Source organism: Notechis scutatus, chromosome 4, assembly GCF_049901735.1.
Source record: "Notechis scutatus isolate UNSWTSFEM ecotype Mainland chromosome 4, rNotScu1.2, whole genome shotgun sequence".
Lineage (NCBI taxonomy): Eukaryota > Metazoa > Chordata > Lepidosauria > Squamata > Elapidae > Notechis > Notechis scutatus.
This window is the reverse complement of record NC_142012.1, coordinates 123662670-123677865: the sequence shown is the minus strand read 5'-3', so window position 1 is coordinate 123677865 and position 15196 is coordinate 123662670. Positions and strand designations below refer to the sequence as shown.

At 39.6% G+C, this 15196-nt stretch overlaps 1 protein-coding gene across 3 annotated transcripts in view; it reads left to right on the top strand.

Moving 5' to 3' along the window:
• Positions 1–15196, top strand: part of SLIT1 (slit guidance ligand 1) — a 135510-nt gene that overhangs the window by 107805 nt on the left and 12509 nt on the right. For all 3 annotated transcript variants that reach the window (XM_026673147.2, XM_087964700.1, XM_087964701.1), the window contains exons 17-25: positions 737–811; positions 1399–1542; positions 1675–1818; positions 3263–3429; positions 5135–5267; positions 5987–6055; positions 7081–7152; positions 7629–7700; positions 14971–15042. In XM_026673147.2, coding sequence (XP_026528932.2) covers positions 737–811; positions 1399–1542; positions 1675–1818; positions 3263–3429; positions 5135–5267; positions 5987–6055; positions 7081–7152; positions 7629–7700; positions 14971–15042 — 948 coding nt within the window. The remainder of the gene's footprint in view (positions 1–736; positions 812–1398; positions 1543–1674; positions 1819–3262; positions 3430–5134; positions 5268–5986; positions 6056–7080; positions 7153–7628; positions 7701–14970; positions 15043–15196) is intronic.

The following is a 15196-nucleotide window of genomic DNA, read 5'->3' as shown; positions in this document are numbered from 1 at the left end:
TTGCTGTTTACAAATACTGAGCCAAAGAATGTGTTAAAGAGGTTGGCTTTAATAGTGTCGTCATTGCAGTCTTTACCATTAGGTCCTTTCAGGGATGGGATGGACCGTGAGTCTTTTAGTTTGTTGTTTACAAAATTGTAGAAAGCATGGGTGGAATTGGTGCATAGAAGGTTTTCTTCTTGTTTAATGTGATAATTGGTGCATTCAGTCTTTATCTGGTGGCATAAATTTTTGTATCGGCTTTTGAAGTTGGCAACGTGACCAGATTTGTTTTTCCGCCAAAGTGATCTCTTTCTGGATTGAAGCTTCCATATTGTTATGGGTCATTTGTTTTTTCTGGTTTTGGGGTTTGTTAATGGTACATATAGTTTGATGGCTCTTTTGACTTCAAGTAAAAATATGTTGGAATGGTCTTCTACAGTATTGCATCCAGAGAATAGAAATTGCCAATCAAGGGATGAGAGATCGTTGTTTATAAGATTGACTTTTTTGAAGTTATAATTGGGGATTCCGTCATTGTGATGATTTTTGTGTGGATGTATGTTGAGACAAAAATTTATCATCTTGTGGTCATGTCCTTCTCAAGAAATCCCCAAGCTTTCCTTGTGACACTCACTTCATTTTTCCCCTATTCTGGATGATATTTGTATAAGAAAGCATGGGTCTTATAATGTTCATGCAGCATAAGTCTTTTCTCTCAGGCTTGCATATTTATTTTATTTTATTTCCTGTGCAGACGCTTGAATAACAATGAAATCACAGTGGTGGAGGCGACAGGTATCTTCAAGAAACTTCCACATTTAAAGAAAATGTGAGTTATATGGATGAGAGCTTCTTGGAACACATTGCTCCTTATCTAGGATTTGGAGTGGGCTTTACAGCATAGCAATATTTTTTAAAGATGTGGCAGAGAAAGAGCTGACAAAGTTCCTACAGGCATTGTTATAAATGGATATAAAGAACTATGCTGGATCCATCTACTATCTCCTTGCATATATGAAGTCCACAACAAGGGCATTGTGTAATAGCACCCTCCTGTTCACATTGCCTAGCAATTTTAGGAGGTATATGTCTTCTGATAGTGGAAGTAATACATAGCTAGTTTAACTAGTGTTATTCTTCGGGAAACAGATGCAAATATGCCTAGACTTTGATCAATCTCTCAGCAATTTGCTTGAGGTTAAAAAATTAGGCCTAAAATTATGACAGATGTTCAAGTGGATGCAGAACTAGTCTGGGGAGGGGGGATTAAAAGCTGCTAAATAAAACCCACTTTCAGCATTGGATCTATTGGAACTTGTCTTCTTTTATTACTGTTGAAGTTACAGATCCTGGCAGACTGTGAACTAAGATGCAACCCTAGTTCCTATATTGACTTCCTGCTCCTTGCTTTCCTAGAAATTTGAGCAACAACAAAGTCTCAGAGATCGAGGATGGGGCCTTTGAGGGGGCAGCCTCAGTGAGCGAGTTACATTTGACTGCTAACCAGTTAGAGTCAGTGCGCAGCTCCATGTTCCGGGGCTTGGATGGGCTGCGAACACTGTAAGTCAGGCCTAATTGGGAATAGTGGGGAGGGGGAGGAGCACCATTTTGCAGAATATTGATGCTTCATCCTGACAACTAAATAATTGTTGCTGCAAAATGGCTTCTTCCCATCTTCTTTTTTCTCCTCAGGATGCTGAGGAACAATCGCATCAACTGTATTCACAATGACAGCTTCACTGGGCTGCGCAATGTGCGCCTTCTCTCCTTGTATGACAATCAGATCAGCATTATTTCACCGGGGGCTTTTGATACATTGCAGTCACTCTCTACTCTGTGAGTTGTGAGGAAGGGACATTTTAGTTTAATATAACCCATGGTCCTTTCTCTTGGATTTTTATTTTATTTTTCCTTTCCAAACTATTCTCTGGTTTCAGAAATGTGCTTCCATCATGAACTTATCCAGGTTCTGGAGTGTTCCCATTTGAAATTTAGTATAGTTATCAGAGAACGGTTTGCAAAGAGTCAGATCTCTAGAGTCATGACTAGACAAGAGGAAATTTTCATTCGGGAGAATGGCCCTCTTCCTTTTCAGTGGGGGCCATAGTTGAAATGCTGCAGTTGCTGAAGTAGGCATTTATCACTGTTTCAAAACATGGGATGTTGCTGAGAAACTATTTTGCATATTGCTAATATTTGATTTTATCTCGCAATTTTGTAAGTCTCTTGATGGGGAAGTAAAGCTATTAAAAATACAGAAATGGTAACAAATGAATATTTATTTGCTTGAGTCAAAATAGACTTTCATCTTATCTTCTAAGCTTGCTCTTGCTCTTTACAGTTGCAGGGGGAGCACTGAGATACAAGGGTAACAATTTGCCTAAGGCAACTTAATGAGTTTATATTTCAAAGGGAAGACTTGTGCAAGTTTTCTTAACTCAGAAGTCCTTGATTTAGTTCATTATCTCCCCAAATGAAAGATGGTCTAGAGTAGTGTTGGGAAAGACACAAGAGAACAGACAGTTCTGCTGAATTGGACGAAAGCTCCATGTTACCCAACGTTCTGTTCTCATGATGGCCAACCAGAAGCTAACAGGAAGCCCAGAGGCACAATACCAGTATACAGGGGTGAGTTTTAAAAATTTTAGCAAAGGATTCTCTGCCCAGTTGCTTAGTGGGTGTGGCCATGGGGGTTTGACCTAGTTGGCCTCCTGCACCACGGAGGCTCTGGAAGCTTTTCTCAAGCCTCCGGGAGGGTGAAAACGGCCTCCCCCAGGCTCCAGGGGCTCTCTGGAAGTTGGAAATGGGACCATTTCCGGCCTTCCTGAACTTCCGGGAGGCCCATTTTTTGCCCTCCCTGAGCGAAAAGCCAATCTGAATGGTCTACGGTTGGTCTGTTCTTGAAACCTTGAAGAATTCATGGTAATCAATGGAGACCACTCTTAATTACCAGCAGTAATTACCAGCAGCTCCTCAATCCTACAGACCATAATTATAAAATGATGGTGTAACAATATTTTAACATCCCCTTTTGGGAAAGAGTGGCAGTAAACAATGCTAGTCTAGGTGCTAGTTATCAAGTTAGATAATATGTAAAGTATTATCAACTTGATAATATGTAAAGTAGGTTTATATTATCAAAATATAATTAGATGTTTACCAGATATGAGAAAGGTGATTGGTTTAAAAGAGGTCAGGAAACTTCATTCCAACTGTAGGCAGTTAAAATTTCCATGGACAGTGGTATTATTTATCTTCTTTACATAACCTTTGAACCCAGGAACCTACTGGCTAACCCCTTCAATTGCAATTGTCATCTGGCCTGGCTGGGTGATTGGCTTCGCAAGAGGAAGATTGTGACTGGGAATCCACGCTGCCACAATCCAGATTTTCTGCGCCAAATCCCACTACAGGATGTTGCCTTCCCTGACTTCAGGTGTGAGGAAGGTAACTTATGGGCTTTTAGATTTTGGGTAATAGCATGGGCAACAAAGCAAATATGCAAGCTTTACACAGTGAGGTTTTTTATATATGTGCGCCAAATGATTTTGTATCTTCTAAAAGAGCAGTGTGATTCAGATTAATAATCATGCTTAAACATGCTGCAAAGTTCTAATTGACTTCTTTATCCCATTGTAAATCTAAAATAGCATAAGGTACTCACATAAACAGACACTGCAAAAAAATGGACAGTCTCATTCTATCAACATATTTTGCTTAGATTTTTACTTTTGAATCATATAGTTCAGTTCCATTAACATATCAGTTTACACATTTTGATGCACATGGCTAAATAAAATATCTATATTGCTCAGTCTACCCATTTTTGCAAATATTTCCTTTAATATGCACATATCATGCAACTTTTACCAATATACACATTTTTGTGTGCCTTTCTTTCCAGATGTTTAAACCTATCCCAATCAGCAAACTATTTTTGTATGAATGTTTTATTCAGAAAATTACATCAGAGTATCAGGAAAATCATAAATATCAAATAATGACAGCTGCATTTTTGTCTACATATAGGTTAGGAAAACTTGAATTTTCCATTGAAATGATAACTGAATTAGTTTTTCCTTCACTTTTAATGTGTCAGACCTCTAGTGGTCTAACTTGAGCAAGTCATTCCAAAGGTGCAAAAGCAATTCACACTTTGCATTCACTGCAATGGGGACAGCATAAAAGGCTATGATGAAAACCACAAAAAAATACAGGTGAAAGTGAGGTGAGGACTAGAGTGGAGTTACATGCAATGACTCATTTCAAATTCCTTTGGGTACTCTGTGGAGAATTCTAAGAGCTGCAATTTGTGGGACAGTTGTACAGTTTTCTGCAATCTTCCTACTCTTTGGATAGAAATTATCATATGTCATGTTGACCTTGGCTATGTCATTTAAAAGTACATGGGCATAACCAACTGGCCTAATTTGACATACACAATTCTGTGTCCTTTAGATATATAGGAACTAAGCATTGAAGGGTAGCTCAAGGTATAGAAAACCAATCTAGTATCTTCAAGCCACAAATTAGCTGAAATGTTATTTTTCCTAAATATGCATGGAGTTATAATTATGTAGTGAGTCCTAGAGTTGTGTCTACTGATTTTAAGCATTCTTTTTTAAGCTTGAACAGTTGGTTAAAGGCAAAGCAATTTAATTAGCTATGATGTTTAACCATCCACGTTAAGTAAGTGAAGTATCTTGATGCAAAATACTGATTCACTGAAGGAATAAATCATGTGAATTTGGCAAGCACATATACATCATTGGCCTTGATCCAATGCAGTAGCTGCTTTCAACATAGCCTTTGTGTGGAGAATAGGTAGGGATGGCTCCAACCCAGAAAAAAATTATCACAGTAACTTAGCTTTTTGAGTATACTTCTCTGCCTTGAAACCTTCTTATAAATCAATACAAAGGCACTGTTACGAAAGGGACCGTTCCATCACTTCCCATAAAAACCTAAATTGTTATTTGTAATAAATTAATCATATCAGTTGATTAACATCCCAAGTTCTAATTGTTCCTGACATTTCTGACTCTTGAAGACCTACATACTAATAGAAAACCCAGAATTTCTTGCAAAGATTTGAGACAATTCTTTTATCTGGAATCTCATGTTGCATTCTTCTTGGCTTGTCCCTTGGCAGGTCAGGAGGAGACCATCTGCTTCCCACGTCCTCAGTGCCCCCAGGAGTGCACTTGCCTAGACACAGTAGTTCGCTGCAGCAATAAGCACCTGAAAAGCCTTCCAAAAGGGATACCCAAGAATGTTACTGAACTGTGAGTATAGATATGTAGGATATATCGGCTGGAGGGGGCATTATGAGAACTGGCATGTTGTAGCCATGGATGAAATGGTCAGCACAACTTTTTTAGGCTAACAATCACACTTGGTTTTGAGGTGGTGCTAGGGACTGGAGTCCCCAAAAGTAGAACAAAAATATGGGTGGAATCAGTACAAAACTTAATTTCTTTTAGAAGACATTATATTAATTAAATCCAATTAATATGATTGTTTGCCATGTATCTTAACAGTTTTTTAAAATCACATTAAAAATGACACATGCGACTAGCAAATTTTGCAAGCGATATTAGAGTTATACCCACATTTTTAGGGGCTGGTTGGGTTGTACTCTCTGGATTTGAAGCGGCAAACTGACTAATGCATCTAATCTCTTGAGCTGCACAATATTTGCAATTTTGCTGCCATTAGTATGAAGAAAGATTTAAAATATTTTTGGATATTTTGAACTATTATTTCTGTGTGGCAAATGCATTTATTGGGGTATTAAGTTTGTTGTTCTGGTTTATCATCCACAAATAATTAATCTGTGGCATGCAGAAAAGACCACAATTATCAATATGTTGCTTTGTAATGTTAATGAACCATCTGCATAGTGATAAGAAGACAAGGTAATATACCTTCATACTATACATTTCACACACGGAGATCTTGAACTTGGCTCTTTTAGCAGTTTTTACTCTTTACTGTTTTGCAGCTATTTGGATGGCAACCAATTCATCCTTATTCCAGGACAACTCTCCACCTTCCGTTACTTGCAGCTGGTGTAAGTGTCCAAGAAGCTCTAAGAAGTTATTCCTCTGATGAAACCTACAGTGGGTCTTGTTCCTGGAGATGGTAGATTAAATATAAGGATCATAACACCCTGTAGGATGTTCTGAAAACTGCTAAGATCTTCACCATAATCTAGATGCATTTTCTCCAATTTGCTGACTCGAGATGAGTAGGTGTGACCTAGATTCCTTTGCTGCATATCTAATTGGACAAGGAATATATAGGAAGAGACATAAATTGTAGCTCAATGTGTTGTTAATTGATGTAGTGCTACAAATTAAAGCTGGTGCAGAAGATAAGGGGGTATATAGCAGCTCTTAATAGAAGCAGATGGCCAGGATGTTACTAATATGCCAGTGAAGCATGACATAGTTATAAACAAAAGTAAAACATAAGGCCAGACTGCCCTGTACAACCCAGTGATTTATCTTTCATATTCTTTTTTTTCACTAATTAGGAAAAGGCAATATTTCATTAAAAGCATAGAATGCCATTGAATTATGTACATTGAAACAGAAGGGGATAACACAAAACCAAGAAACAGTCAGGAGAGTTAGTCTCCTCTTACCTTACAGCATGTATTCTCCATAAGAAAACATTTACATTATACAAAATGATGCTTGAAGCAGAAAATGGAAAAATCTTAAGAAAAAAAGCTATTAGGAAACATTTTTAGATTCAATCTTCTTACTGATTACTTTTCTTAATTTAGTCTTCTTAGTCATGACACCTTCTTACAGCAAATAAAGTTGCAGGGTTCTTACAAGAAAAACTCAGCCATTTTGAATAGGATACAGCTAATTTAAAGTGGAATAATGGATTGCATCACACAATTGTCGTGCAGTTAGTTGCATAAAAGTGCTGATAAACCATAAAGCAGATTTATCAGTATATGTGATAGATATCCTGGCACTGCAATTGCAAAGGATTGTGGATTTTTGCTTGAGAAATGAGAGGAAGGGAGGAAGATTGAGATAAAAATGATATTAGAACCTGCACTGTGCTTCTGTTTTGCAGAGACCTGAGCAACAATAAGATCAGTTTCCTCAGCAACAATTCCTTCACCAATATGAGCCAACTGACTACTTTGTGAGTGTTTTCTAACAGAGCTGAACCTAAAAGAGTTGTGCTACTTCAGATTGTAGGGACAGATAATCATTTACATCCACTCAATTTTTATCTCTTCTACTCGAAAGCTAGCAGGAAATCCAAATTCTTGCTGCCTCTGCAGCACATTCTTACCAGGTACCTGGAACAGGCCTAAGCTGACCTGCTGTCTATCCAGCTTTAGCACAAGATGACCCAAGGCTTGTGATCTGGCTATAATTCCAGCCCTGCACCCTATCAACTAGCATTTGAAAAGCCTGTTCCATTTAGAATGCATAATGCTGTAATCATGCACATTTTTTTTCTTTTTCCAGTGGCCAATTTTTTTTTTTTTAAAAAAAACACCATGTAGTTAGTTGACCACTATTTGGCAGAAAAGAATACAGTTAATGTATGGGATGTAATTACACAATATGTGAATGTTTAAATTGTTTCTGCCTCTCTCTAATTTCACCTAGGATCCTCAGCTACAATGCACTGCAGTGTATCCCCTCACTAGCCTTTGAAGGTCTCCATTCACTACGGCTGCTGTATGTATCTTGTGTTTTGCACTCAATTCATATCACCTGTCCCTCCTTATTCATTTCTCTGAGGAATCTCCTGTCTGTGGTTTACTGGAGAATGAATTTTGCCTGGTCATTATTTTGTTTTAATAGATTGCAGCCAGGCAGAGAATACGGAACATTTGGAATTGGGGATGGGTAGGTGTGGAGAAAATGACTTCCATTTTAAAGGGCCAATCATAAATCACACATTTACTATAAGGCAAATTTATGACGCATCTCTCCATCATTACCCTAGCCTAGTCTCCCGAATACTTTCTACTACCTCAAAATCAACTTTGTTTTTTACAGGCAGGTGGGCTGACTACCAAATAAAGGAGTATATTGCTTAAAGAGAATATTAGAGGCTGGATCTTTACTTTGCTGCAGGCCAAGTTCCATTTTATGTTTAAACTAAAAGATGCTTTAAATAAAATAGCCAGGTGAAACAAGAGTGTTTGGAGGAGTCGAAAGAAATGGCCGTGGGGTAGAGGGGCCCTTGGGTCCCATTCCCCCTTATTGTTGGGTGCCTGGTTATTTCCTTCATATAGTCCATGTTTGTATAAGGTATATGTACAACTATTGTCTTGCATTATTGTCCATTACTCACTTGTGTTTCCTGCCTAGGAAAAAATTCTCTTGTATGAGTTCATTTAATAATGGACACCAGAATTCCCATCCCATAGAAGCTTAAATTGCCTTTATTTTGATGTTCTGGAGACCAGAAATGGCGTAATGGTAGAGAAAGCAACCCCTTGACATACATTTATGTAAATTAGAATATACCTGTAAGTTATGGTGTCAGATATAGCGAAGTAATGAAGGTTGAGCTGAAAAATACAAAAAACAAAAGTTAATTGAGAATAGCGAAAATGTGTATTATAATAGTAATAAATATCCAGGGCTTCTCTTTCTTACCTCCCTTGTCCTTGCTTCCCATCGTTTTCCTGCCCTCTAAATATTCTTTCTCCTTGTGATCAACATTTCTTTGTCTTCCTATTTATGGCTTTACTAGCATTTTTATTGCTCCTCTATGGGGCCCAGGAGAGGTGAATGGACTGGGGTGGGTATGGGTGATCTGCTTAGTCTAGCTGATAACCATTTTTTTATTTCCGTCCCACCCTTTGGAGTTCAGACTGTTCTGCATCTCTAAAAACTTCGCTCAAATGAGCCCTTATAGTTCCATTTTTTCTTCCTTCATTTCTAAATTATGCTTTGAAATCCAGGGCTTGACTGGTAGAAAAGACGGCCTGCTGATGGAGGAATGCAATGAGTAATAGGCATATTCTGCAAGAGGCAATACAGGTAGTTAGTTTAATGACCATTCGAAGATAGAATGGCATGGATAATGTTTCCACACTTACGACCCTGGCAGGATCCCTGTTGTCACATAATGAAAATTCAGACGTTTGGCAACTGACTAATATTTATGACGGTTGCAGTATCCAGACATCATGTGATCACCGTTTGCATCTTCTCACAAGCAAAGTCAATGGGGAAGCTGGATTCACTTAACAGCCATGCCATTAACTTAAAAACTGGAGTGATTCACTTAACAACTGTGGCAAGAAAGGCCATAAAATGGGGCAAAACTCACTTAGCAAATGTTTCACTTGGCAACAGATGTTTTGGGCTCAGTTATGGTTGTAGGTTGAGGACTACCTGTATAATTTAATTATTCTGTAGTGTAAATATGAGTTGTTCTCGAGTTATGGCTATAATTAAACCTTGCAATTGTAATCATAAGTTGTGATGGTTGCAAAGCATCATACGATCAGACCCACTCATAACATCCTTTGGGGTAGTCATTAAGTGAACGCAAGCACAACTCATTTCTATGGGGTATTATTTTTTCACAGGGCACTGCAAATAGCCATAAGTGCAGGTTGGTTGCCAAGTGCCCAAAATATGCAGGGGTGGGGGTGGGGGGGGCTCAGATATTGGAACTTTGGACAGATCATTAGTTTTTTTTGGGGGGGAAGAGTTCCATCGTAACTTCAAACTGTTGCTAAGCGACTGATTGTAAATTGAGAACCATTAGTATTGTTCAAGTAAATATCTATGTTCCCAGCTGCATGATGAGAGGATGCCAAATGAATATGAATTTCCAGTAAGTAGAAAAGGGACATTGGTGTAAACTGAGTACTATAACCTGAGATTATATGCTTGATTAAGTTCTGCACCAAAAAACCATGCTTTAAAAAGAGTTATAATGTCTCCTCTTAATAAACAAATTCATTAGCACCAAAAAGGTCATGTTACTCTTTTTACAGCACAAAGATCAATAATAAAACCCAGGGAAATGATATCCCATAGTGTAGGATGGAAGGAGAATGGTTGGAACAAACTAGACTGGCTTATTCACCCCAGTCTTAGCCCAGCCACAGGCATGGCAGGATGAAGCATTGCCTTTGACATCAGGGCTCACTCTTTCATTCACATTCTGATGCAACGTTTTGAACACTCATTACATGTCTCACGGCTTTATTATCATGGCAAAGTAGTAATATTTATTTCCTGAGAGGAAGAGGAAGAAACAAAAGAATGTTGTGAAAGGAGTATCCATCAGTTACACGGAGAAAAATTGGTTGGAGGGGGGGGGGCTCCCTGGCATCTCTGTCTCCTGCACATAGGTCTTGTTGTTGCAAACCAATCCAACCCAACAGATCTACTGCCTGTTTCGCTGCATGACTCTTTTGCAGGGAGGGGGCAACTTCAAGATCATGGTGGAGGAGATGGCCAGGGAATATCATACTTAACCTTGCATGAGAGTGCATGTAAAAGCTTTTAATATGAACTAGAACAGGGGTCCCCAAACTTGGCAACTTTACGACTTGTGGACTTCAATTCCCAGAATTCTGAAAGTTGAAGTCCACAAGTCTTAAAGTTGCCAAGTTTGGAGACCTCTGAATTAGAAACATAGTTGACACAAAAAAGGTGGAGAAAATGTGTGCCCCTGATCTGACATGGGATGAGTGTCTGAGATTTCTGCAGAAGCTCCATGTTCTTGGTGGGCTGCTCCCTCCAAGAAAAACCTCCACTGTTGGTGTTAAGTATGGAGAATAAGGGAGACCAGACATCTGACCAGTGACTTCAACTCTTTAATAAAGTGATAGACATAACAGAGCAATGCTATGGGCAGCAGTAACCCTTTTATAAGGTTAGCTGCTGCCTTATTAACCAATGAAAATGTTCAACAGGTTCAAACTACTGACCAATAAGGACAGTCCCAAAAGTGGCCAATCAGGGACTGGTTCTGGCCCAATCCCAAGTTGTTGTATAAGGACCAATCAAGTGTGCAGGTTTTCAATCCCTCATTTGCATTTAGGTTATTCACTTTTATTGATTAACAACAGTTGGAATGTTACTTTTACGGCCCACAGATCTTTACTTGAATATATCATAGTTCCTTTCAGTCAGGAAGAATAAGGTGAAAGTCCTCCCAAAATACTCCCCTCCCTTTGTCAAAACCTGCAAGAGAACAGCTCTCAAAGCCGATTCTAGGGCACCAATTTCCACAGCAAAGGGGACGATGGGTTCTGGATGCCTGAGTAGCACTTGGGATCAAAGGGTGGTTTGCTCTTGAGTAGAGCATTTAAATTTCTTTCTTCAAAAGTTGATCGATGTCAGAGTGGGTCTTCTAAAAAAAGAAAATCAGGATGACGTCTGAATCCATCCAGATCAAATTGCAATCTTAAGTCCAATTTAGTGAAAATGCCTGCCTTCTGAGAATGATTCGGCAGATCTGAAATAAGAGGCATTGCATAGTGGTTGCTAATGGTTACAGAATTCAGAAGTCTGTAATTGTGTACAATTCTCAAGGAATTATCTTGCTTTTTTTTACAAGAAACATTGGCAGACGCTGGATATGTAGAAGAGTAAATAAATCCTTTCTTCAGATTTTCATCCAGATACTATTCTAAAACAATTAACTCTTTCATAGACATTATCTTTTGTGGGGCATCTGGCTTTAGGTTTTAAGTTGATACTGCAGTCATACTCATACACCCAATGAGGAGGCAAGGCAGCTACTGTCTCTTTCACCAAAACAACAGGAAAATCAGGTACTTTTCTGACAAGGGAGGCAATTCAGGCTGGCATAGGAGGAAGAGAAGGAAAAGAGTGCAGGCTTATAAATGGGACTGATGATACTTGGAGGGAAATTGCTTCCTGCATCTAATGGATAGTGGATTTTGAATTATAGCCACACTATGCTGAGTATAGGAACATGTATACTCAACAATGTGATACAGAGTAGCAAAAATTCTGTATTATCATTTATTTTCAATTGGAGAATACTACACCTAAAAGAAATTGTCCTTCAATTGTCTCAACTAAAAGGACTTTAGGACAACTCGGCACAGCCAGCTTGGTGCAGCCAGCTTACTGCTGTCAGCTCACCGTCACCAAGTCACCTCTGCCAACTCACTGCCTCCAAGTCGCTGCAGAATAACAATGAAGGCAACCCATTTTCACATGCATACACACACCACTGCCTGTCTCAGCTACCACCACTGTTGTCCCTGGTCTCTTTGGCCTGGAGTTCAGCACAGTGGCAGCGTCAGGGAAGAGGGGGTGTATGTGAAAATTGGACGCCCCTGGCTGCCATCATCTTCCTGCTACCTGCCTGTCACCCCTGCCCCCTGTCTCTTTGGGCCAGACCTTGGTGTGGTGGCAGTGGCGGTGGTGGCGAAAGGGGTGGGTGTGAAAATGGGAAGCCTCCAGCCATCAATGCCGCTCTGTACTCTGCCCACCCACTTGCTCTCCCTGTGGAGTTGTCCCCATGGCGAGTTGTCTGTGTGGAGTTGCCCTACAACGAATTGGCAGTGGCAAGCTGCTGTTGTAGAGTTGGCCGTGTCAAGCTGGCCATGCGGAGTTGTCCCATTCTGACTAACAAAGGGTTCTGTAATAACTACTTGGGAAATGCAAACTAACACATTGTAGTTTCATCTATGAAGTTAGTTGTGCCAAAGTCTTTGTGCAGAAAATTGTATTTCTGCATCAGCAAAAAAAACCAATAACAACAGGAATAATATTTGCTGTTATTTGCCATGTGAACTTTCTTTCTTTTTTTTCAGGGCCCCTGTTAAGCATCTGTCTTTCTGATGAGAGAGAAATGCTTTCAAGATTGTTGTCAGGCCTTTAAAGTAGACAAGATCAATTAATTGGGCACAGAAGGTATTCCAGGGATTTGTATAATACTGTAGGGTAAAATAGCAGAATCTTGACAGTCTCTCAGTTTCTCTGTGCCCCTTTTTACACCATCAAGTGCAGCTATTTTGAGAGTTGGGTTATTTATGCTCTCCTTTTTTCTCAGGACTAATTAATCTTTTCTGAAAGTTCCTTAGTGGTTCAGTCATTGTTTCTCCATCCCCAAGACCAAGTCTTCATTTCTTCTTAATAGAAACTCAATATTACAAATTTTCAGAGCAGGTATCATTTTAAGAAATTTCCCATATTGAGCATATGTCCAGAAATTAGCTCTCAGTGAGGATCACACTGGAATAAGTAACACAAATTCACAATTCTCCTTTCATCTTGGGGCAATGCTTCATATGTGTGCTTTCTGCAAACAAGGAGCCTAGGTTTGCATATCTGTAAAGTCAGTACTAACATCCTAGTGGTATAGACAGATAGAGCTCCATTACTGATTGCAGTAAAACAAAGTAATACATGAATTCTCCAAGGAACAATGGTGTTTCAACAGCATCCTAGCTAGGAGGCAAGTCCATCAATTAAGCTACTAGTCTTATAATCTGTTTCTATTGTGCAAAATGAGACAGAATTCTTGAGAAAAATTCTTGGCAGCCTTGGGAAGTGTTGGAGCTCTGAATTCAATGCAGATAGTGCATTGAATGCACTTTCAATTCATTCATTCAGAGGAGAGGAATGGAGGATATAAATCTCATATTCACATACATTGGCTTGATCATTTTCCCAGCGAGAGTTGTGTACACCCTTCACATTTCACAATTTATGACCCTAAGCATTATTATAGGGCAGCATGGGGTGGGGAGAGGGCTGTTAGCGCCTAGAAAGAACTGGTACTGGGCAGTTATTTTCTCTGAGACTCATGGATGACAGATGTGACCTCCAGGTTTCAGTAAATGGGCAAATGATGACTCCAATGTTGCCTTAGCCTAGGTAAAAATGGGCTAACATTGTTTGGGTAAAGATAATGTTGGCCCATCTTCCAGGTAGACCTAGAAGTCATTCCATACCAGAGACACAATCCTCTCTTGGGATATAAATGACTGAGGGTCATGGGAAAATAATCAGGGTGATATAAAAGCTCAGAGGTATCTAAAAATTATAAAACAACATGGCAAGCTTTAACTATAAATTAAATACAATTAACAGAAAGAAAGAAGAATAGGTAAAGGCTCCTCTCTCCTTTGAACAGTTCCTAAAAGGAAGACATTGAGTATAGGAGAAACTGGTCATATACCTTGATTATAATCACAAGCAGCATGTTAAAGAAGTAAAGAAGCTGGGGCACAGGAGTTAGCAGGTCGGGGCTTTTTCAGGAAGTGGGAGTAGCAGCAAGAGGCAAATGCCCAAGGACCAATGGCGAGCAATGGCATTGGGAAGTCTGTGAGACTCGGTGAGGTCGTGGTTGGAATGAGGGAGGGCTTTGGACTGAACAACTGGCCGCTGGAATGGCAGAGCTGATCACAGCAGGGATATCTGAGACCAGTGAGGAAGACTCTGTGGGACCTGACTGAATGGGGATCCCACCTGGGGATAATTCGGCCTGAGAGACCCACTGGTGTGGCAGGGTTGGTCTTCCTCTGGTGGGTGAGAGCCAGTGGAGGATTGACCTGGGTGTAGAAGAATAGAACAGAATTCTCCTTCTCCTTCTCCTTCTCCTTCTCCCTCCCTCCCTTCCTTCCTTCCTTCTTCCAGGTTTACAAAGTAAGCATATTGCCCCCAACTATCTGGGTCCTCATTTTACTGACCTCAAAAACATGGAAGGCTGAATCAACCTTGAGACGGTCAAGATCAAATTCCTGGCAGTGAACAGAATCAGCCTGCAATACTGCAGTCTAACAACTGCACCACCACGGCTCATGTGGTTAGGAATCCTGAATTCCTAACGTCCTATTAGTTTTACTAAGACTAATTCCTCCAAATGTGGCCTTCTAAAGATAGTAAACAATGGGAAGTCACAACATGAAAAATTAGTACTCTCTTTCTTCTTCTCCATAATTGGAGCTTTTGTTTGAGCATAAGAACAATTGTCTGTATTTGCATTCAGGTCTCTTCATGGAAACGATATCTCCACGCTCCCTGAAGGGATTTTTGCTGATGTTATCTCCCTATCTCATCTGTGAGTATCTGTATCATTAATGTAAGCATTTGTTACTTTTATTCCAAATAGGGTTTCTAGATTGGTGTTTGGAGATACAAAGAAGAAAGCACAATTTGTTTACTTTTGTTTATTCAGCTGTGCAAAGATGCTAGGCACATGTCTTCAGTAATAA